This window comes from Cervus elaphus, chromosome 9, assembly GCF_910594005.1.
Source record: "Cervus elaphus chromosome 9, mCerEla1.1, whole genome shotgun sequence".
Taxonomy (NCBI): Eukaryota; Metazoa; Chordata; class Mammalia; order Artiodactyla; family Cervidae; genus Cervus; species Cervus elaphus.
Genome location: NC_057823.1, coordinates 12,382,157 through 12,405,489, shown reverse-complemented (window position 1 = coordinate 12,405,489; position 23,333 = coordinate 12,382,157). Strand labels below are relative to the sequence as shown.

General features: G+C 39.2%; 2 protein-coding genes across 2 annotated transcripts; both read right to left on the bottom strand.

The window, feature by feature from the left end:
* Nucleotides 1-9,714: 9,714 nt before the first annotated feature.
* LOC122699875 (olfactory receptor-like protein OLF4) lies at nt 9,715-10,593 on the bottom strand. Its single transcript, XM_043912306.1, has one exon. The coding sequence runs from the start codon at nt 10,591-10,593 to the stop codon at nt 9,715-9,717; it is 879 nt and encodes a 292-aa protein (XP_043768241.1).
* Nucleotides 10,594-18,207: 7,614 nt separating this feature from the next.
* Nucleotides 18,208-19,176, bottom strand: LOC122700868 (olfactory receptor-like protein OLF4). Its single transcript, XM_043913899.1, has one exon. It carries the CDS (start codon nt 19,153-19,155, stop codon nt 18,208-18,210), a length of 948 nt encoding a protein of 315 aa, XP_043769834.1. The 5' UTR covers nt 19,156-19,176.
* Nucleotides 19,177-23,333: the final 4,157 nt, after the last annotated feature.

The following is a 23,333-nucleotide window of genomic DNA, read 5'->3' as shown; positions in this document are numbered from 1 at the left end:
GTGTCAAGGATGCTGAGGAACAAGGTGGCTTCCCTGCTACAGCCGAACCTTCAGTCCATAGAGAATCCCTCCTTCCATGTTGTTCCCAGAACTTATGGATTTAGTTGCAAAGGAATCCTGCAAATTATATCAGATCGTCTTCTTAGCACCATCTCTGATGGAGTTTTGGCCTCTGTCACCTTATTACGCCACCTTAATATGTGAGTGCAGGTGCCTTTGCTTTAACAACTGCTCTCACTCCACAAGGCACAAGTGTACACACACACCGTAGCCTCCTGGGCTGTGTTATTGTCATGAATTTCTCACCCAGCACCACCTTCTTTAAGCCATGGGTGGTGACACCTCAAGCTGGCCAGATCAGATTAATTTTCTCCTAAAGAATGTTTAAATAGTACCCAGAAATTCCAGTTCACAAGCTACTGAGCGAATAATACAGTTGAGGTTCCTTTTAGCTACAATGACTTTCTGCCCTATATTTAAATAAATATAAAAAGCATGGGAGAGAGAGAGATAAAGTGAAGGGGAAAAATCAAACAAGCTCAAACGGCCCCTGAGACAATGGGATGAAGAAAAGCGTTCTTGGTTTGGCAACATTTCAACTTCAGCTATATGCCTTGATACCCAGGAAAGATCAGAAAGAAAAATACCTCTTTTCCAAAGACAGAAGCAGTGCTATCTGGAGGGTGTGAAAAACCATACCCATTTGCCCTGTCTCTGTTTTTTTGTTTGTTTGTTTGTTTGCTTGTTTGTTTGTTTAATGTGGACCATTTTTAAAGTCTTTATTGAAAGTGTTACAATATTGCACCTGTTTTATGTTCTAGGTCTTTAGCTGTGAGACATGTGGGATCTTAGCTTCCCAACCAGGGATCGGCCCACACCCCCTGCACTGGAAGGCAAAGTCCTAACCACTGGGCAGCCAGGGAAGTGCCCTTATCTCTGTTTTCTTATGAGATATATTTTATTTGTCATTATTGGGCTTAATGTTTTTCATTTTTTTCATAAATCCACTGGGAACATCCTAATTCCAGTTCTGATTTTGGACAGCATACAAAGACCTTTGCAGACCATACTCTGTGAGTCCGTGAGGTCATGAAATTTCATTCTCTTATTCTGGATAAATTTCTTCACATGATTTAATTCTAAGGACACTGTTTTATTTCAGTATACTGTGACACTGTCACTATAATGCAAGATCCTAAGCATCAGTGATTTCAGCTCCCTTGTTTACTTCTTATTTTCCCATACATACATGAATACATGTGCATTTATTTTAAAAACACAGTTAAGAAAATTATAAATTGTGAATAGAAAGAATGGCAAAAATGTTAAACCAGTTAAGAGTGATTTCATATAAGTGCATTAAACAAAACTGAATGGAACATCAAAACCATTATGTTTCAATCAATTTTTGATGTTCCATTCAGTTTTTAGTAGTAACAGAACAATCACAACAATAATTAATAATGATTAATGATTCATCATTAATAACTAATTTAGAAAAAACCTTGACTCAAGATAATCTAATATATAATCTACCCAGGAATTTCTAGCAAGTAGCAGATGTATTGCTAATATTTGTTGAATGATTAGGAATTAGATCCCCTTAGATATGAACACTACCATATGGAAAGGTTGTACTTCAATTTGATTGAAAGACTGGATTGTTGAATAAAAGTCAGAATAAATGACCATCTATCTGGAAGGAAATGAAGTGGTTTCCTATTTAATGCATCTTTTTAAAAGAGACAAAAGTACCTGTAATAGCGAACAGTCCATTTCAGATGATCATATAAAACCACACACAAAATCTACAGGTGAGAAAAGGTTATTATCAAGGGGAGAAAATCAGAAGTAAGTAGAAAAACAAATTTAACTATGTAAAAATTTTAAATATTTTATGGTCAAAAATACCCACCCCAAAATCAATCACAGAACAGTATTTTATAAAAATCATTGGAAATGCAATTAACTGTTGAGAAGAAGGCATAAAGTATATTTAGACATATAATAATAATAAGAAATGGCTTGCTGATTGAATCTATGAATCTTGGCTCAAAGTGGGTACTGGTTTAATAAACAGGAAGATATCTAATTCACGACCTTCAGCCAGGGAAAAAACTTAATGTTGATTGAGGTTGAAACTTTTAAACAAGTATTACAAACATAAGGGGAACTCTCTAATTTCACTGGCAGACATATGAAGTGGAGAACATTGTGGAAACTACCTAAGACAGCTATTGATAATAGAAACACAAATATTCTTTAACTCAGGGTTCCTCCATCTCTGCACTACTGGATAGTCTCTGCCAGGTCCTTCTCTGTGGTGGGGTCTGTCTTGTACATTGTAGGATGTTTAGAAGCATCCTTGCCCACCACCTGCCTTTCATCCGTGTGACAGCAAAAAATGTCTACTGATATTGCTCAATGTCCCCTGAGGGACAGTTACCCTTGGCTTAGAAGTGCAATGTTAAATTAACAATATCAAATTTTGTAGCAGTGATATGATAGTCCTTATTGCTAAATAATGATACAGACCATTGAATGTATGAGTCACACAGCCACACCATGGAATTTATACAGACATTGAAATAATGAGCCAGCATTATTACTAGTTGTTTAGCAGCAAGTCCCTGAGTTGTTGCTGAGAAATAAACAAAAGTGGATAAATTGTAGAAAAACATTAAACATAATGGCCATTTATCAGTAAAACATAAAGAAAATTTAATGAGGTATTTAGGATTATATTTATACCTTTGTATAAAAGTATGTGAATATGTATAAGTTCAGATTTTAGAAGAGTGTTTTTAAAGGAAACTAAAAACTTAAGGAATAAAAAATACTTATTCCATAAATAAAAACTTATGGAATAATAAATATACTTAACCTTATGAAGCAAAATAAGGTAAAATACATTGCTTCCTGAGCAACTGTAGGTAAAAAATTGAATGAAAATCTACCATTAACTAATAAAAACACATAAAGAAGTAAGAATTTAATGATACCAGCATTGGTCACTAATTCAAGTTGAAATTGCCAAAACGGGGAAATGAAAGAATATAACAGGACACTTACAGTGAGGAGACGGGACAGTACCAAAGTTGCAATTTCATCTCATATTGAGATAGTTGGACTGAAATACACTTACAGAATATGAAGGCAATGTTTAATATGGTATAGAAGAATGTCTTTCAAATTATGACCAGAGCTGATGCAACTTTTGCAAATAGATTTAATTAGAAGGCTAAAAGGAACAATAAGAAATAACAGTTGTTAAACTAGAAGTAAATATGTACAAAGTGCTATTTATTATTAATATCACTAAGGATGCTGCAGAACTCTCACTTTCCTTCTTGGTTTACAACAAGGATTGAAACATCAAGAATATTAAAGTGATAACTGAATTCATTCAGTAAGAAAAGTGACAATGCAAAAGCAATAAATGGGGTGTACTGTACACAGTGGTGACTACATATAGTTCATAGTGCTTTATAGCATAAACTGACTGAAAGATTTGACACAAAAACTGGCCAAAAATTTGACCAAAAGAATGAATTATTATATAATCCCCAGGCTTCCCTGGTGGCTCAGCATAAAATATGAACCTGCCAATGCAGAAGACCTGGGTTAGATCCCTGGGTCAGGAAGATCCCCTGGAGGAGGGCATGGCAAACCACTCCAGTATTCTTACTTGGGAAATCCCATGGACAGAGGAGCCTGGCGGGCTATATTTCATGGGGTCACAAACAGTTGGACACGACTTAGCGACCAAACAACAACATACAATCCCCACAAATGTATCTATATACAAAGAATGACTTGACATTCAATTTTTGTAAAAAAAAAGAAGAAGAAGAAGAAGAAAGAAAAAAGAAAGAAAAGCAATTTCCTCTTTCAAAGGATTCAATTAAAAAATAAAAAATAAGCGGCAGCACTGACACCACTACATAAAACAGAAGAATTGTAGAGACATTTTTAAACAGAAAAACACTGAATGGCTAACAAATCGTCAACTGTATTCAACCTCACAGATAATATAATAATTACAAACTTAACCTCATTACCGTACATCTTTTCACCTATGTAACTAAGCTTTTTTTTTTTTTCCTTACGTGAATACCTAGCTTGGGAGAAGGTACTCTAATGTGTGTGTCTACTGCACAACTATTGCAAGGGTGCCTTTGCAAACAGTCCTGGGTACAGATCTTTCTCCTGCATGTGGAAACAGAGTCTAACATGCCCCATCTTACAATAAAAAGAAATGCTGTCACTTCACTGTGTGTCCCACCACAGGTAATATCCTGTGTCTCCCATTTCCTCTTCCACTGGGCTTCCAGCAGATTTGTCAAAACTGACATCCTTGTTTCCAAGTGCAATGGTCACTTTTTCTACATCATAAATAAATGCATTATTATGAAAAGAAGCGAACAAACACAGAGATCTCTGCATCTGGGCTATGCTCGATTGGTCCTCAGGTAACCTCAGGCACGCGTTCCTAGCTTCCATCCTCTCTGATCCTCCCCTCCAGTGTCTGTGGGGCTCTCAGACTCACCTGCTTGGGAACTCTGGGGGGATGATTTCTCTGCAAAGGTCAAAATTTCTCCCTGATTAATTGACAAGGCAGATCAAAATTTTGCCCTCAAACAGTAAAACAGGAATGGATAAAAATCAAGCATTAGTCAGGTCCCAGCCAGATGTAGGACTGCAAAAGTAAATAACCACATCCTATACAATCAAAGAGCCACAGGCTGAGGGACTGTAGCAGAGGAAATGTTTACAGCTTCCTGTGTCAGTTCGTTAGGCATGTTTTCCTCTTGTTAATTCAGCTTCTAAGTACATGATTTCCCTTAGAGACACTGGTCTGGATAGAATGAGTTTTGTTTTGTTTTGTTTTTTCCTGCTGATTCTCTGTTCCTAGGAGACTGCATTATCAGTGAGGTGAATTCGGCTTTATAGCTCCTTTGACTTTACCTCTCCTACTTCCAAATCTCTAAGCCTCCCAACACCTCATCACATCCCTGAGTTCAAATTATCTCAATAATATAATATGGACAATTTGTCTCAACTAGGTCCCCAGGGCCTTCAAAGCTTTGGTTTTTGTTGGGAACACAACCCCTGAAACCTCTGAAAGTGACTATTCCCTTCTTCAAAAGGGGATAACTTTTCTCCTTTAATATAAAACTTGGATATTATAATCCTTGGTTTCATGAAAGCTTTTGCAAAGCAGAAAAGGATTCCCTACTCATATTAGAAGTTAAGAGCTGTCATTTAAGAGTCCTCAGTATAAAATATTTGTAACTATGGAAGACATATGTAGATACCATTATGCACTGCTAGCTTAGCTGACTGTCAACTGTAATTTCTCCAACAATGTATTCTATGAAGCAATACTTGACGAACTCCACTCTTCAGTGTAGAAATGGGATTCAGAGGGACTCAATGTTCTGCTTACAAGTGTAAACAAAGCAAGAGATGGAGTCTTGATCGGAATGTGTCTCGGTGCCTCCAGTTCTCAAGCTCTGAGCAGTGATTCTCAGCCAAGGAGATTTTGCCACTGGGGATATTTGGTAATGTCTAGAAAGATAGTACTAATCTCCTACATCCCATAAGACAGAACCTAATAGAAGTAATGTTCCTGCCCCAAATGCCAACAGTAAGAAAACCTATTCTAGACCAGAGCTCCAAGAAGCTCATTGTGCATACAAATCATCAAGGTTTGTGGTTGAAATACAAATTATGATTCTTTGGGTCTCTAGCAGACACAGGAACTGCCTTTCAAACAAGCTCTTAGGTATTGTTGAAGGTGTAGGTCTTGGTCTGTGGATCACAGTTTGACTATCAAGACAGTAATCCTGTGTTAGAGTCAAGTATACACAGTTTCAGTCTCCTCCATCAAGGATCTTTATGTAACTTTGAAAGATATGTTTTTTTTTCATTCACTTTATAAGTCATGATAAATTATGTATTAGATTGTTGAAATGCAATAGCTCCTGAGTAACGTGAAATAAAATATATATTAAAAAGGCTTTGTGGTAGGCAGAATGTGAGTGAGTGAAAGTCACTCAGTCATGTCCGATTCTTTGCGATCTAGGCCAAAATACTGGAGTCGGTAGCCTTTTCCTTCACCAGGGGATCTTCCCAAACCAGGGATCAAACCCAGGTCTCCAACATTGCAGGTGAATTCTTTACCAGCTGAGCTACCAGGGAAGCCCCATAAGATATCTCTAATTAAATGCAAAAGAATTTGTTCCACAACTTGAGAAAAGATAGTTGCTTTTCAAAAAATGGGTTTAATCACGAACATAAAATAATGCAAACTAGGATAGTTGGATATGAAATAAGATAGCAATATGCATAATATCTATTCCTTACTACTAAAGGTGCAGAACATTCCATGTTTAAAAGTAATAAGGGGAACACAATGTGACTAACTGATAGATTTGACTAAACAGTTTATAAACTCTCACACAACCCCATTAATGGAGCTACACCTACATAGAAGAATTAAATGGCAAACTACAAACTTGATGAAAAAAGTCTTAATTTTTGAAAGAATGCAAGAAAAAAAAAAAAGACACTCAGATTCCAAAACACAAAGCAAAATTCTCGCAAAGACAATTTGCATATAGAAAGTGAATGGCTAATAAACCAAACAGGTGTTTTGGTGATGTTGTTCTGTTGCTAAGTCATGTCCAACTCTTTTGCAACTCCATGGACTATAGCCCACCAGGCTCCTCTGTCCATGGGATTCTCCAGGCAAGAACACTGGAGTGTGTTGCCATTCCATTCTCCAAGGGATCTTCCTGGACCAAGGATCGAACCCACATCTCCTGCATTGGCAAGTGAATTTTTTACCACTGCGCCACCAGGGAAGCCTTAGCCATCCTGTAATGAAATAATCACCAAGTAATACTCCTTGGCATACCTCTCCATGCATATTACATACAATGCTCTTTTTCATGGGAATATCAAGGTGGTAGGCAATATTGTGGAATATGTGTCCCAAATACTGCAGTTGCAACATAGCGTCTACCTCCATAGATCAGGATTCTTCTCATAAATACAGAACATGTTGAAACACTGAGTCTGAAAAAGTTTTTAAATACCCTCCCTCCAAAGCCAATACTCTGCTTTCCTACTCCCATGAACTGCAAAACTCCTCAGATATATTCTGTTTTTACCAGAACCACTTTATTCCTCCCATTCCTTCTTCATTCTCATCCGACTGGAATTCCAATCCCATCACTTATTTGTCAACAATGATGCTTGTATCACTGAGTCAGCAAACACTAATCTTTTCATATATTAAATCAATCAATTTTAAATGTATTAGTCAACCTAGGGGAAAAAAAATGTGGCGATCTCTTGGGTCTGGTTTAGGCTGCTTAAGTTCTCAGGTAGCCAGATTTAGGACTTGAAAACCAGGAAGCATGCCCTGTCTGCCCAAGATTGCACAGGCTGAGGGACTGCAGCAGAGGAGGTATTTGTAACTCCCTGTGTCTGCTCATTAGACACTGCTTTCACGTTACTCTCACCTCTGCTCATATCATTGTCCTGAGGGCCACTAGTGTGGATGGAAAAAATTTTTTTTTTCCTGCTGAATCTCTCTTCCTTGGAGCCCACATTGAAAGACAGGTGAATCCAGTCTTTCTTACTCTTTCTCCATGAACTTTCCTGCCTCCCAGAGTTTTAGCATCACTGCTATGCTGTGCTGTGCTTAGTCGCTCAGTCATGTCTGACTCCTTGTGACCTATAGTCCCTCAGGCTCCTCTGTCCATGGGGATTCCCCAACTTATTGCAATATTGAGACCCAAATCTGAGACTGTGGAACCTTTGTTGACCAGGTTCCAAGGATCTCCAAAGTATTGTCTTGTTGTGGGAAAGTCTCCTGAGATTTCTAGTAAATTGGGATTCCCTTCTTCAACAAGAGATAGAAGTATGCTCCTTTGATATAAATACATAGGTATTATAATCATTGGCTTCATGATGATTTTAATAAATCAACTAGGACATTCATGTTAGTGATACAAGTTAAAAAGTGTCATTTAGTCCTTAATTTTTTTAAATTTTCAGTTAAATGACATGTTTCCATCTAATGGTACACCATGCACTGACCTTAGAATCTTATGTGGATTGTCTTATTTTATTTTCATGAAACTTTATTCTCTGATGTTTGCTCTATGATGTGTTCTGCACTTGCATAAATGTGACTCAGAAGAGTGAAAGGATCTGCCTAAAGTTATGTCCATTTGACTGAAGAGGTATCTGAAATTGAAAGTCGCTCAGCCATATCTGGCTCTTTGCAACCCTGTGGACTATACAGTTCATGGAATTCTCCAGACCAGAATACTGGAGTGGGTAACCTTTCCCTTCTCCAGGGGATCTTCCAAATCCAGGAATCAAATCAGGGTCTCCTGCACCGCAGGCAGATACTTCACCAGCTGAGCTACTATGGGACCTCAAATCCTAAAACAGAAAAATACACATATTCTTGAATGAAGATCTGTATGTCTCCCTTAGGAAAATGTCTATTGCATATCTTCAGTCTACTTTTAATAGAGTTATTTGTTTTTTAATATTAATTTGATTTAATTCTTTATATTTTTGGATAGCAACCCCTTATTGGATATATACATTATAAATATATTTTCCCATAGATAGTTTGCAAACAAATGTATTCCATTTGTTTATTTTCATTTCCCTTGCTTGGGGAGATATATACAAAGACATTGCTAAGATTACTCTCAAAGAAGAATCACCTATGGTTTCTTGTAGCTTATTAAACAACTTCATGACATTATCTTGAATTCTCTACTTGTTTGGTAACAATCTTCCATGACATTAAGATTGGTTTTTGGAAAACTGTTCATTTTATATTTTCAAACTTTTTTAGAGTATAGTTGACTTGTAGTGTTGTTAGATCTTCCTGTAAAGCAAAATGTATCAGTTACATGCATATACACAATACATCACCTAAAAGATCTTTTGGTCAAACATATCTTGTATATATATGTGTGTGTGTGTGTGTATGTGTATATATACGTATTGGAGAAGGAAATGGCAACCCACTCCACTATTCTTGCCTTGAAAATCCCATGGACAGAGGAGCCTAGCGAGCTACAGTCCATGGGATCACAAGGGTTGGACACGACTTAGCAACTAAACTACCACCACCATATGTGTGTGTATATATATATATATATGTCTATATAGAAAGAGACACACACACACAAGTTGACCTTTGAACAAGAAAATTAAGGGTTCTGACTCTTCGTGGTCAGAAATCCTCCTGTAACTTGACAGTTATTTTTCTATATCACTGACACAACCAACAGTAATAAAAATAATATAAAGTATCTTGGTTGTTAAGTGTATTTTTAAATGAATAGTACAACTTGTAACTATTACTTCAGGACACAGGAGAAAAATTACTTGAGATGACTGTCATTTAAGAAGTAATTATTCTTAACAAATCTATGATGCCCCAACAAAGAATGGAATCTACAAAAATTTTTGACCCAAAGGTAGGAAATTTTTGAAGTAGGAAACAACAAAAATGGTCTATGTATAAGACTGAGGAAAAAACTTAATAAAGAAAGTTCCTAAAATTGCATAAAGATGCCGAGTCCAAAGATGAAAAGAAAAATGGAAATCCCAGGAAACAAGTAGAAGCAGCAAATTTTATTCCACAATGATAAAAGAATCACTATTTTTGGTTCAGAGGCTTTGAACTATACAATCCAGGGCACTAGGTATTTGGTCTTTTAAAGTTGGCATGAAGTAGAATCTCTTCAGAGCCCCTTTTATATCTTGATTTCTCAGACTGTAGATGAAGGGGTTCAGCATGGGTGTGACCACAGTGTACATCACCGAAGCAATGGTACTTGAATGTGAGGTGTGAGTATCAGCAGAGCTAAGGTAAACTCCTAAGGCTGTAAAATAAAACAGGGAGACAACCACGAGGTGGGACACACAGGTAGAAAATGCTATATACTTCCCCTGAGCTGATGAGATTTTACATATGCAGGAAACTATTTTAGAGTAAGTGTAAAGGATACCAGCAAAAGGACCGACACCCATCAGGACAGCTGCAAAATACATCACTATGTTATTAAGAAAGTTGTCAGAACTGGCAAGTTGTACCACCTGACTGAGTTCACAGAAAAAGTGGGGGATTTGCATTTCTGGACAGAAGGACAGTCGCAGCACCATTAAGCTGTGTAGCAAGGAATGCAAGGCAATCAGCACCCAGGATATCAGAACCAGTAGTCCACAGAGCCGGGGGCTCATGATGACCGTGTAGAACAGGGGGTGGCAGATGGCCACATACTGATCATAGGCCATCACTGTCAGGAGAATGTCATCTAAATCTGCAAAGAGAATGTGAAAATACATCTGGGTGATGCAGCCTTCATAGGTGATACCTCTGCTCTCTGTCTGGATGTTCCACAGCATCTTTGGGATGGTGGTAGAGGTGACACAGATATCTACAAAAGACAGGTTGGAGAGGAAGAAGTACATGGGTGTGTGGAGGTGGGAATCCGAGCTGACAGCCAAGACAATAAGTAGGTTTCCAAATACAGTGATCAGGTACATGGCGAAGAAAAGTCCAAATATGAGGGACTGCAGTTCTGGTTCATTTAAAAGTCCCAGAAGAAGAAATCATGAAATTTGTGTGTTGTTACTTGGTTCCATGGGGTGCAGGTAACTACCAGGAAAAAGAAAAATAACATGACTAATTTTCACACAAACTGGCATACTTCACATAGCTGAAACACTGCAATTTCTATTTGGCCCTCAAGAACTTGATGTTAATACTTTATTTATAAGTAAGTTCTCTTTGAGGGTGTGTGTGTGTGTGTTCAGTCACTTCAGTCATGTCCAACTCTGTGCAACCCAATCAACTGTAGCTCGCCAGGCTCCTCTGTCCTTGGGATTTCCCCAGAGTGGGTTGAATTCTGGAGTGGATTGCCATGTCCTCCACCAAGGGTTCTTCAGAACCTAGGGATTGAGTAGGCATCTCCTACACAGTTGCTGCAATGGGGGAGGATTCTTTAGCACTGAGTCACCCTGGAAGCCCCTTTGAGGGTATACTCCATTTCATCTTTGACTAGGAATGTTTGTCCGATTCTCATCAGATTTGCAAAGAGGTCCTATCTCTAGAGCTTAATTTAGTGCTGACCATGTTCCAAGTACACGGAGCAAATAAGCAGAGTGTTTAAATGAAAAAAATAATCTCTCACAATCCAAGGAGGGTGAATGAGGATATTCAAATAAAATATGACAGAATATGTCAGAACGTGACAGATGCTATGAAGAAAACAAAGCCAGGCATAAAAGAGAGAGTGGTAGGAGGTGCTACTTTTTCCCAAGTGCTCAGGAAAGACAAGAAATTGAGATGATGTTTGAACACTTTCCTCCAGAAAGAAGGATAAGGAGCCAGTATGACGTCAGGAGAACTGTGAGCCTGCTAGAGGGAGCTTCAAAGGCCCTGAGGAAGATGCTTGTTCCACGTGTTCAAATGAAAACAAGGAAACCAGTGGGGCAGAGGAATGATCAAGAAGGGGAATGGTTAGAGATGGTGTCAGGGATGCTGAGGAGCAAGGTGGCCTCCCTGCTACAGTTGACACTTCAGCACATAGAGAATCCCTCTTCCATGTGGTTGCTTGCACCTTATGAATTTAGTTGTAAAACCATCCTATGAATGATATCAGATACCGTACTTAGTTCCATCTGTTGAGTGAATTCTGACTTCTGTATTGTAAGTCATCTTAATATATGAGTCCAGGTGCCTCCACTTTAAGAACCATTTTCCCCTCACAAGGCAGGGCACACACACACTCACACACACACTCACAATCATGCCTTTCTGGTTTGTGTTACTACCATCACTGGCTACCCAGATCCACCCTCCTTAGGCTATAAGAGGTTACAGATTGGCTGGTCAGATCAAATTATTATTCTCTGAAAGAATATGTAACTTTTACCCAGAAATTCCAGTTTATAAACTTCCCAAGAAACAATAAACTTGGAGTTCACTTTTGGTATGGACAATTTCTGCTCAGTATTTAGAAAAGAATGAGAAGTATGACAGTGAAAGAAAGAGAGAGACATGAAATGGACATTTGGACATTAAGGGAAAGAAATATCCAATAAACTCAAATGACCCCAGAGACAATGGAATAAAGAAACATTCCCCTGCTTCATCAATATTCCAGCTCCAGTGATATCTCCTTGATACCCAGAAAAAAATAATAAAGAAAAATATATTTCTGCCAAGGACATAAACAATGATGTAGATATGACTGGAAAGATCTTGCAGTGTGAATATCCTAAGAGGAAAATAAAACTTTGGGACATAAACTACCAATTTAAAATCAGAAATAGACAAAATACAGCAGAAGTTGGACATGTTTTATATGAAGCATATGAAACAGTAGAAGGTTTCTTTTCCTTAAGGATTTTCCCTATTTGTTACCTCCTGTTCATAAATAAGATTCTTATACTTACTTTCTAATTTTACTGGAAGCATTTTATGCCTTCTATTCCTACAAAAGAGATTTGCCTGGTGGCTCAGAGAACAAAGAATCCATTTGTCAGTGCAGGAAACAAAGGTTTGATCCCTGGGGTGGGAAGCTCCCTTGGAGAAGGAACTGGCTACCCACTACAATATTCTTGCCTGGGAAATCCCACTGACAGAGGAGCCAGGTGGGCTACAGTCCATGGGGTCGCAAGAGTTGGACACAACTTATTGATGAAACCACCACAACCATGCCATCTGAGATTCCAATATTACCATTTTTTTTAATATTTTTTTATATTGTAGCAGTTTTTGCCATACATTGACATGAATCAGCCATGGATTTACATGTGTTTCGCATCCCAATACCCCCCAACCTCCCTCCCCACCCCATCCCTCTGGGTCTTCCCAGTGCACCAGGCCCGAGCACTTGTCTCATGCATCCAACCTGGGCTGGCGATCTGTTTCACCCTTGATAATATACATGTTTCCATGCTGTTCTCTCAGAACATCCCACCCTCACCTCCTCCCACAGAGTCCAAAAGTCTGTTCTGTACATCTGTGTCTCTTTTTCTGTTTTGCATATAGGGTTATTGTTACCATCTTTCTAAATTCCATATATATGATTTAGTATACTGTATTGGTATTTATCTTTCTGGCTTACTTCACTCTGTATAATGGGCTCCAGTTTCATCCATCTCATTCGAACTGGTTCAAATGAATTCTTTTTAATGGCTGAGTAATATTCCATGATGTATATGTACCACAGCTTCCTTATCCATTCGTCTGCTGGTGGGCATCTAGGTTGCTTCCATGCCCTGGCTATTATAAACAGTGCTGCGATGAACATTGGGGTGCACGTGTCTCTTCAGATCTGGTTTCCTCGGTGTGTATGCCAGAAGTGGGCGTGCTGGGTCATATGGCAGTTCTATTTCCAGTTTTTTAAGGAATCTCCACACTGTTCTCCATAGCAGCTGTACTAGTTTGCATTCCCACTAACAGTATAAAAGGGTTCCCTTTTCTCCACACCCTCTCCAGCATTTATATGGACACCTTATCTTTGACAAACGACGCAAAGATATACAATGGAAAAAAGACAACCTCTTTAACAAGTGGTGCTGGGGAAACTGGTCAACCACTTGTAAAAGAATGAAACTAAAACAGTTTCTAACACCATACACAAAAATAAACTCAAAATGGATTAAAGCTCTAAATGTAAGACCAGAAACTATGAAACTCCTAGAGGAGGACAGAGGCAAAACACTCTCCGACATAAATCACAGCAGGATCCTCTATGACCCACCTCCCAGAATATTGGAAATAAAAGCAAAAATAAACAAATGGGACCTAATGAAACTTGAAAGCTTTTGCACAGCAAAGGAAACTATAAACAAGGTGAAAAGACAGAATGGGAGAAAATGATAGCAAATGAAGAAACAGACAAAGGATTAATCTCAAAAATATGCAAGCAACTCCTGCAGCTCAATTCCAGAAAAATAAATGACCTAATCAAAAAATGGGCCAAAGACCTAAACAGACATTTCTTCATAGAAGACATACAGATGGCTAACAAACACATAGAAAGATGCTCAGCATCACTCATTATCAGAGAAAGGCAAATCAAAACCACAATGAGGTACCATCTCACGCTGGTCAGAATGGCTGCTATCCAAAAATCTACAAGCAATATTACCATTAAATTGTCAACCTTGACGCTTGCATTTTCAAGTGCAAGGTTCACTTTAGTTTTAGATTGTACATAAGTACATTAATATTAGGAAAACCAGAAAATAACTACAATGACCTCTGGCCTCTGGGCTATAACAGATCTGTCCTCAGGTGACCTCAAGCTCACGTACTTGGCTTCCATCCTCTCCGATGCTCTCCTGCAGTGTCTGTAGAGCTCTCAGACTCACCTGCCTGCAGATTTTATCACTTCTTCCCTGTAGAAGTCAAAATACCTCCCTAAATGATTACTGATGAAGACAGAATTTTGTCCCCAAACAAGAAAACAGGAAGTGGTAAAATCAATCATTGGTTGCCAGACAGATGTAGAACTTCAAAAGCAAGAACCAGGTCCTCACCAACCAAAGTGGCAGAGGCTGAGGGACTACAGCAGAGAAGATATTTGGAGCTTCCTGTGTCAGCTCATTAGACATGTTTCCTCTGGTTACTCCAACCTTTAACTACATGATTTCCCTTGGGGACACTTCTGGACAGAATTTTTTTTTTTTCTAGTGGTTCTTTGCTCCTAAAACATGCATTGTAAGTTAGGTGAATTCATTTTTTTATCACTCCTTCCCCTTTAATTATCTTGCTTTCAAAGCCCTAAGATTCCCAGCATGTCATCACGTCCCTGGGTACAAAATTTTCTTTAAACTGTAACATTGAGGATTTATCTTGAGTAGGTCCCTCTGATCTTTAAGACTTTGATTTGTGGCAGGGACTGAACCACTGAAATCTCCTCTTCAAAAAGGGGGATAACTTTGCCCCTTTAGTATAAAACCATGGTTATTGTACTCCCTGGATCCATGACAGTTTCTCCAGGCCAATTAGAAATTTCCCAGTTATATCAGAAGTCAAGAGCTATCCTTTAGTCCCTCATTACTAAATGTGTGTAATTATAAGAGAGATATTTATATGTTGATATGCACCATAAACTCTCATAGCATATTATGTGTGTGTGTGGTATGTGCTCAGTCTTGTCCAAATCTTTGTAACCCCATGGACTGTAGCCCTCCAGGCTTCACTGTGCTTGGGATTTCCCAGACAAGAATACTGGAGTGGGTTGCCATATCCTTCTCCAAGGGATCTTCCTGACCCAGCAATGGAACCCATGGCTTTTATGTCTCCTGCATTGCCAGGAGGGTTCTTTACCACTAGGTCTACTATATATATATATATAATGTGTGTGTGTGTGCCACAGCCTACATGGGTGCTTGGGAACCTAGCTATGAGTCACAGCAGAGGTCAGACATGAAGCAGTGTCTAAGCAGGGCCATAGCACATATCACTGGTGCTTACATAGGCTTCACATCAGAAGCAACACCAATCACTGATGATGGCTTGATTCCACAGCCCACACCCCTATCCATGCCAGAAATCTATGCATGTCTCGAGGCCCTTGTCTTGCAGCCCAATACCATGGCAAGTACAGAAGCCCCACTGTTGGGACAAAAGAACTCCAGACCCAAAGATGCTTCTGAGCAGGGAACGGTCAACCACTGATGGTGCTTACACAGGCAGCACATCAGAGGCAGTCTGCATCTCAAGCTCTGCCCAGGCCAACAGGGTCCTTGCCCCACCCCATCTAGAGGGCCACACACTAACACTTCTTGCTCCAGCACTGCTCCCCTCTGGGTCAACAGTGCTGGGACAGGAGTGGGGGAGCACACACTTAGGGGGAACAAGGTCAGCTCATATGTGACCCTCAGGGCTTCTGCTCTAGCAACTTGGGACCTGCCTCCCTCCCATTAGGCCAGTAATGGCCACTAAGCTAGAGGAAGCCATATCTCATACCTGGCTCAAGCCCTAAACCCTCCGTACCTCTTAGCCAGATGATTGCAACCAGTAAACCCTAAAGAAAGGCATGAATTGTGATAACATCAGATCCAGCTCTTCCAACAAAGCCACTGGGCACACATCAATGGTATATGACTGTTCTCACAGAAAGACACCACTTCAAGCCTGCAAGAGTTAACTGTGGCACATAATTTCAGATAGACAGACAAAGGTACAGAAAACGAAAAGACAGAGGAATTTATCCCAACTGAAAGAGCAACAGATTAGGCCTTAAAAAACAGCTAGTGAAAGAGAAACAATGTAACAGGTTTGGAACTCAATGCATTAGTAAAGATGATACAAAACTCCATTTTCTCAAGCTAAAATGATTCAAGAAATCTTCCAAAAGAAGTTTTACTTTCAGTATTCACCCTGTGCATTTTACTAATAAGTGAAAGACCATAAAATATTTAATTCTGTGAAAAAAAGGACTGATGAAACAGTGATCATCTTAACAGGGAACTATAAAATAAAAACTAGTTAGAACTGAATACTGCAAAAAATTAAACGAGCAAGAACTAGAAACAATTATTAGTATACCAGGTGATATAGAAGAATGCATAAGTTAACTGAAGTATAGAATCATGGAAATGACTCAGAAAAGATAAAAACAAATGAAAAATGAGAATAGTGTGAACAGTGTTTGACTACATTAAGAACACCAACACTGGCATAACTGGAGTGTCTAGGAAGGAAAAGAGAAAAAGAAAAGGTAGTCAAAATGTATTTGATAAATTTACAGCTGAAAACTTCCCAAACCTGAATAAAAAAGCAAATTCAGGTGCAAGAAGCAAAAAGCATCCCCCCAAAATTACAGCAACAAGACTCACACCAATATACATCAATTAAAACTGCAATATTGAAGATATGGCTTTCTAAAGGCAGCACAAGTAAAACAGTGTCATATGAAAAGGAACCCTGTAAGTCTGTCAGCTGATGTCTTTTCTTTTGCTTTCTGTTTTTACATTTTTTTTGCAGAAACATTACTTGTCAGATGGAAGAAGTCGGGTATACTTAAACTGCTGAGAGGGAAAAACCTGCAAACTAGAGCATTCTATCCAGCAAGACTATCATTTAGAATTGAAGGAGAGATAAGGAACTTTTCAGACAAGCAAAGACTAAAATAATCTATCAATTCTAAGCCTACTCTACAAGGAATGATATAGAATCTTCTCTAAGAAGGAAAAAAAAAAGGCATAACAAGTGGCAAGAAACTATGAAAGACAAAATCCCGCTAGTAAAGGCACACGTGCAGAAAGGCTGAGGATCAAATCACTTAAGCTAGGATGAAAATTTAATAGGCAAAAAGATTTTCTAAAGTCAAGTATATCCACAATTAAGAATTAAAGGGATAAATAGGGAGGTCTTAAATATAACAACAAACACACAAATGTAGGTCAGGGAGCGAAAATGTAGCACTATTTGAAAGTGCAGGAGCTTAAAAAACAGCCTGTTTTAAAAAGTAAATAAAGCTGTAGGTCACCATATAAAAACCCACTGTTTACCATACATCATAGAAACTGCACTAGATAAAGAAAAACTAGAAAGAATGAAACACAAGAATATTACTTTGTTGTTTAGTCACTTAGTTGTATTTGACTTGTTTCGACCTTATGGACTGCAGCACACCAGCCTTCCCTGTCCTTCAGCATCTCCTGGAGCTTGCTCAAAGCATACCACTAAATAAAATCATCAAATCTTAAGAAACACACAGAAGGAAAAAACCAAGAACTAAAAAACCAAAAAACAAATAACACGCTGGCAATAAGCAGCACTTATGGATAATTTCTTTGTGTGTCAGTATACTAAATTCTCTAATAAAAAGACAATATTCTTAATAAATTCTTCATAAATTTAAGATACCCCACCAAAGAAATGAAATTTCCAAACTTTTTTTTTTATCCAAAGGTATATAAATTTTGGAATAAGAAAAAACAAAAACTCTGTATATAAGACGGAGAATAAAGCTTAATAAAGAAAGTGCCTAAATTGTACAAAGATGCTGAATCCAAACAAGAAAAGAAAATTGGAAATCCCAGGCAATATCTACAAGGAGCAAATTTTATTCCACAATGATCAAAGAATCACAATTTCAGGTTCAGAGGCTTTGAGTTATGCAATCCAGGGCACTAGTATAATTGGTCTTTTATACTTGGAGTCAAATATAAACTCTTCAGAGCCCCCTTTAAATCTTTGTTCCTCAGACTGTAGATGAAGGGATTCAGCATGGGTGTGACCACAGCATACATCACAGAGACAGTTGTACTTGTGTGTGAGCTATGGGTAACAGCAGAACTAAGGTACACTCCTAAGGCTGTAAAATAAAATAAGGAGACAACCAAGAGGTGGGATACACAGGTAGAAAATGCTTTATACTTCCCTTGAGCTGATGAAATCTTACATATGCAGGAAACTATTTTAGAGTAGGAGTAAACGATACCGGAAAAAGGACCAACACCCGTCAGGAGAGCTGCAAAATACATCACTATGTTATTGAGAAAGTTGTCAGAACTGGCAAGTTGTACCACCTGATTGAGTTCACAGAAAAATTGAGGAATTTGTACACTTGGGCGGAAGGACAATCGCAACACCATTAAACTGTGTAGCAAGGAATACAGGACACTTATTAACCAAGATACTAGAACCAGCAGTCCACAAAGCTGGGAACTCATGATGACCATGTAGTGCAGGGGATGGCAGATGGCCACGTACCGGTCATAAGCCATCACAGTCAGGAGAATGTCATCTAATCCTGCAAAGAGAATATAAAAATACATCTGGGTGATGCAGCCTTCATATGTGATAACTTTACTCTGTGTCTGGATGTTCCACAGCATCTTTGGGATGGTGGTGGAAATGAAACAGATGTCTACAAAGGACAGGTTGGAGAGGAAGAAATACATCGGGGTGTGGAGGTGGGAGTCTGAGCTGACAGCCAGGATGATGAGCAGGTTTCCAAACACAGTGACCAGGTACATGGAGAGGAAAAGCCCAAAGATGAGGGGCTGTAGTTTGGGCTCCTTTGAAAGTCCCAGAAGAAGAAATCCTGAAATTTGTGTATTGTTACTTGCTTCCATGGTGTGGAAGTGACTACCAGGAAAAAGGAAAGTATTGACAATTTTAACTCATACTGGTATAATTCACATAGATGAAAGACTGCAATTTCAATTTCTATCTCAAGAAGTTAATATTTTATTTATAGATAAGTTCTCTTTGAGCATATGTGTATATGTTTAACATCTTCAGTCATGTCCAACTGTCTCCAATCCCAAGGACTATAGTACGCCAGCCTCCACTGCCCATGGAATTTCTTAGGAAAGATCTCTGGAGTGGGTTGCCATGCCCTCTTCCCAACCCAGGGATTGAACCTGAGTCTCTTGAAGGGTTACTCCATTGCAGGTGAATTCTAAACCTCTGACTTACTGCAGAAGCCCTTTTGAGGGTAGGCTTCATTTCATTTCTGACTAGGAATTTTTGTCCCATTCTCATCACATTTGCTAAGAGGTCATATATTCTAGAGTTTTAACGTGATATTCCTTCACTCATTTGAGAAATACATATTTAGTGCTGACCCAGTAGAAAGTGCTGAAAAACAAACCTCTTACAATCCAAGAACATTGAATGAGGATATTCAAATAAAATATTATAGAATATGTTAAGTGTGACAGATGCTATGAAGAATACAAAACCAGGTATAAAAGAGAGTGGTAGGAGGTGCTATTTTGTTCTGAATGTTCAGGAAAGTCCAGCAAGTTAGGTGATGTTTGAACAGATTCATAAAGAAAGAGAGACAAGGAGCTAGTGTGATGTCAGAAGTGTGTGCCTGGAAGAGGGAGCTGCCACTGCTAAAGACCTGAGGAAGATGCTTGTTCCACATGTTCAAGTGCAAACAAGGAAGCCAGTGGGGCAGAGGGAAAAGCAGGAGGGGAGTGATTAGAGATGGTGTCAGGGATGCTGAGGAACAAGGTGGCCTTCCTGCTACAGCTGAACCTTCAGTCCACAGAGAATCCCTCCTTCCATGAGGTTCCTTGCACATTATCAATTTAGCTATAAAACCATCCTGTGAATTATATAAGATTCCCTTCTATATAAGATTCCCTTCCCATCTGTTGACTTAATTTTGACATGTGTGTATAAGTCATTTAGCATATGAAGCCAGGTGTTTCTGCTTTAAGACCTGTTCTCCATTTCAAGGCACAAGTGTTCATGCACAAACACACACACACAAACACACAAATGCACCACGTTCTTCTGGGTTGTGTCACTATCATGCCTTGGTCACCCAGATTCATCCTCTTTAGGTCGTGAGTGCTTACAGCTCAGCTAGTCAGAATTATATATTCTCCAAAAGAATATGTAATTTTTCCCTGAAATTCCAATTTATAAACATCTCATGGAACAATAAATTTGGGTTCGTTTTTGGTATAGCCAATTTCTGCTTGGTATTTAGAAAAGAATGAAAAGTACGAGAGTGAAAGAAAGAGAGAGAAACGAAATGAACATACGGACATTAAGGGAAAATAATATCCAATATACTCAAATGACTCCTGAGACAATGCAATAAAGAAAAGTTTCCTTTCTTCATCAACATTCTACCTCCAATGACATGTCTATGATGCACAGGAAAAAAAAATGAAGAAAAATATCTTTTGTTCAAGGATGTAAATAATGATACAGTTATGACATGGAACTTCTTACAGTTTGAATACCCCAAGAGGAAAAGAAACAATTGGAATATAAACTACCAATTCAATATCAGAAATGGAAAAAACACAACAGAAGTTGGATATGTTTTATATGAGGCATATGAAGCAGTAGAAGACTTCCTTTCTAATGGACTTTCCCTATATGCTTCCTCCTGTTCATAAATAAGATCCTTATACTTACTTTCAACTTTTACTAGAAGCATTTTATGCCTCCTATTCCTTCTAACTGGATTTCCCTGGTGACTCAGAAAGTAAAGAATCTGCTTATCAATGCAGGAGACATAGGTTAGATCCCTGGCTCAGAAAGATCCCCTGAAGAAGACAATGGCAACCCACTCCAGCATTCTTGCCTGGGAAATCCCATTGACAGAGGAGCCAGGTGGGCTACAGTCCATGGGGTCACAAAAGTTGGAATAACGTCACAACTAAACCACCACCATCATTCCTTCTGTGCTTCCACTATTACCATTTAATTGTCAACCTAGATGCTTAAATTTTTAAGTGCAAATTTCACTTTAGTTTTAGACCATACATAATTACGTTAATATTAGGAAAACCAGAAAACAACTACAATGACCTCTGGTCTTTGGGCTATGACAGATTGGTCCTCAGGTGACCTCAAATATACACTCCTGGTTTCCACCCTCTCTAATGTTCTCCTGCAGTGTCTGTGGAGCTCTCAGACTCACCTGCCTACAGATTGAGAGAGAAGGCTCTCCCTGTAGAAGTCAAAATTCCTCCCTAAATGATTACTGATGCAGACAGAATTTTGTCCCCAAATAAGAAAACAGGAACTGATAAAATCAAACATTGGTTGCCAGACAGATGTAGAACTTCAAAAGCAAGAACCAGGTCCTCACCAGTCAAAGTGGCAGAGGCTGAGGGACTGCAGCAGAGGAGGTATTTACAGCTTCCTGTGTGACCTCATTAGGCATGTTTCCTCTGGTTACTCCAACCTCTAACTACATGATTTCCCTTGGTGACACTTTTCTGGACAGAATGAATTTTTTTTTTTTTTTCTGTTTGATTCACTGTTCCTAAGACACTACATTATAAGTTAGGTAAATTCATTTTTTATCACTTCTTCCCCTTTAATTCTCTAGCTTCCAAAGCCCTAAGATTCCCAGCATGTCATCACATCTCTGAGTACAAAATTTTCTTTAAACTGTAACATTGAGGATTTGTCTTGATTAGGTCCCTCTGATCTTTAATGCTTTGATTTGTGGCAGGGACAGAACCACTGAAATCTCTAAAAATTACTATTCTCCTCTTCAAAAAGGGGGATAACTTTGCTAGTTTAGAATAAAACCATGGTTAATATATTTCATGGAAGCATGATAGTTTCTCCAAGCCAATTAGAAATTTCCCAGTTATATCAGAAGTCAAGAGCTATCCTTTAATCCCTCATTACCAAATCTGTGTACTTGCAAGTGAGACATTTATATGTTGATATGCACCATAAACTATCTTAGTGTATTATCTGTGTGTTTGTGCTGTGCTCAGACACATCTGAGTCTCTGTGACCCCATGGCTGTAGCCCCCAGGCTGCTCTGTCCATGGGATTTCCATATCAAGAATACTGGAGCGGGTTGCCATACCACTCCCCTGGGATCTTTCCAACCCAGGGATCAAACCCACATGACCTGCACTGCAGGCAGATCCAACAGGTGGATCAGGCAGTAAAAAATCTGCCTGCAATGCAAGAGATGCAGTATATATATATGCAGATATATAGATATAGTTATATAGTGTGTGTGTGTGTGTGTGTGTGTGTGCATGCGCCACAGCCTAAGATTAATGGATACTTGGTCACCTAGGCTCAGACATGAAGCAGTGTCTAAGCAAGGCCACAGCACATATCACTGGTGCTTACATGGGCTTCACATCAGAAGCAACACCAATCACTGATGACAGCTTGATGCCACAGCCCACACCCCTATCCATGCCAGAAGTCCATGCATGTCTCGAGGCCCTTGTTTTGCAGCCCCGTACCATGGCAAGTACAGAAGCCCCACTGTTGGGACAAAAGAACTCCAGACCCAAAAATGCTTCTGAGCAGGGAACGGTCAACCACTGATGGTGCTTACACAGGCAGCACATCAGAGGCAGTCTGCATCTCAAGCTCTGCCCAGGCCAACAGGGTCCTTGCCCCACCCCATCTAGAGGGCCACACACTAACACTTCTTGCTCCAGCACTGCTCCCCTCTGGGTCAACAGTGCTGGGACAGGAGTGGGGGAGCACACACTTAGGGGGAACAAGGTCAGCTCATATGTGACCCTCAGGGCTTCTGCTCTAGCAACTTGGGACCTGCCTCCCTCCCATTAGGCCAGTAATGGCCACTAAGCTAGAGGAAGCCATATCTCATACCTGGCTCAAGCCCTAAACCCTCCGTACCTCTTAGCCAGATGATTGCAACCAGTAAACCCTAAAGAAAGGCATGAATTGTGATAACATCAGATCCAGCTCTTCCAACAAAGCCACTGGGCACACATCAATGGTATATGACTGTTCCCACAGAAAGACACCACTTCAAGACTGCAAGAGTTAA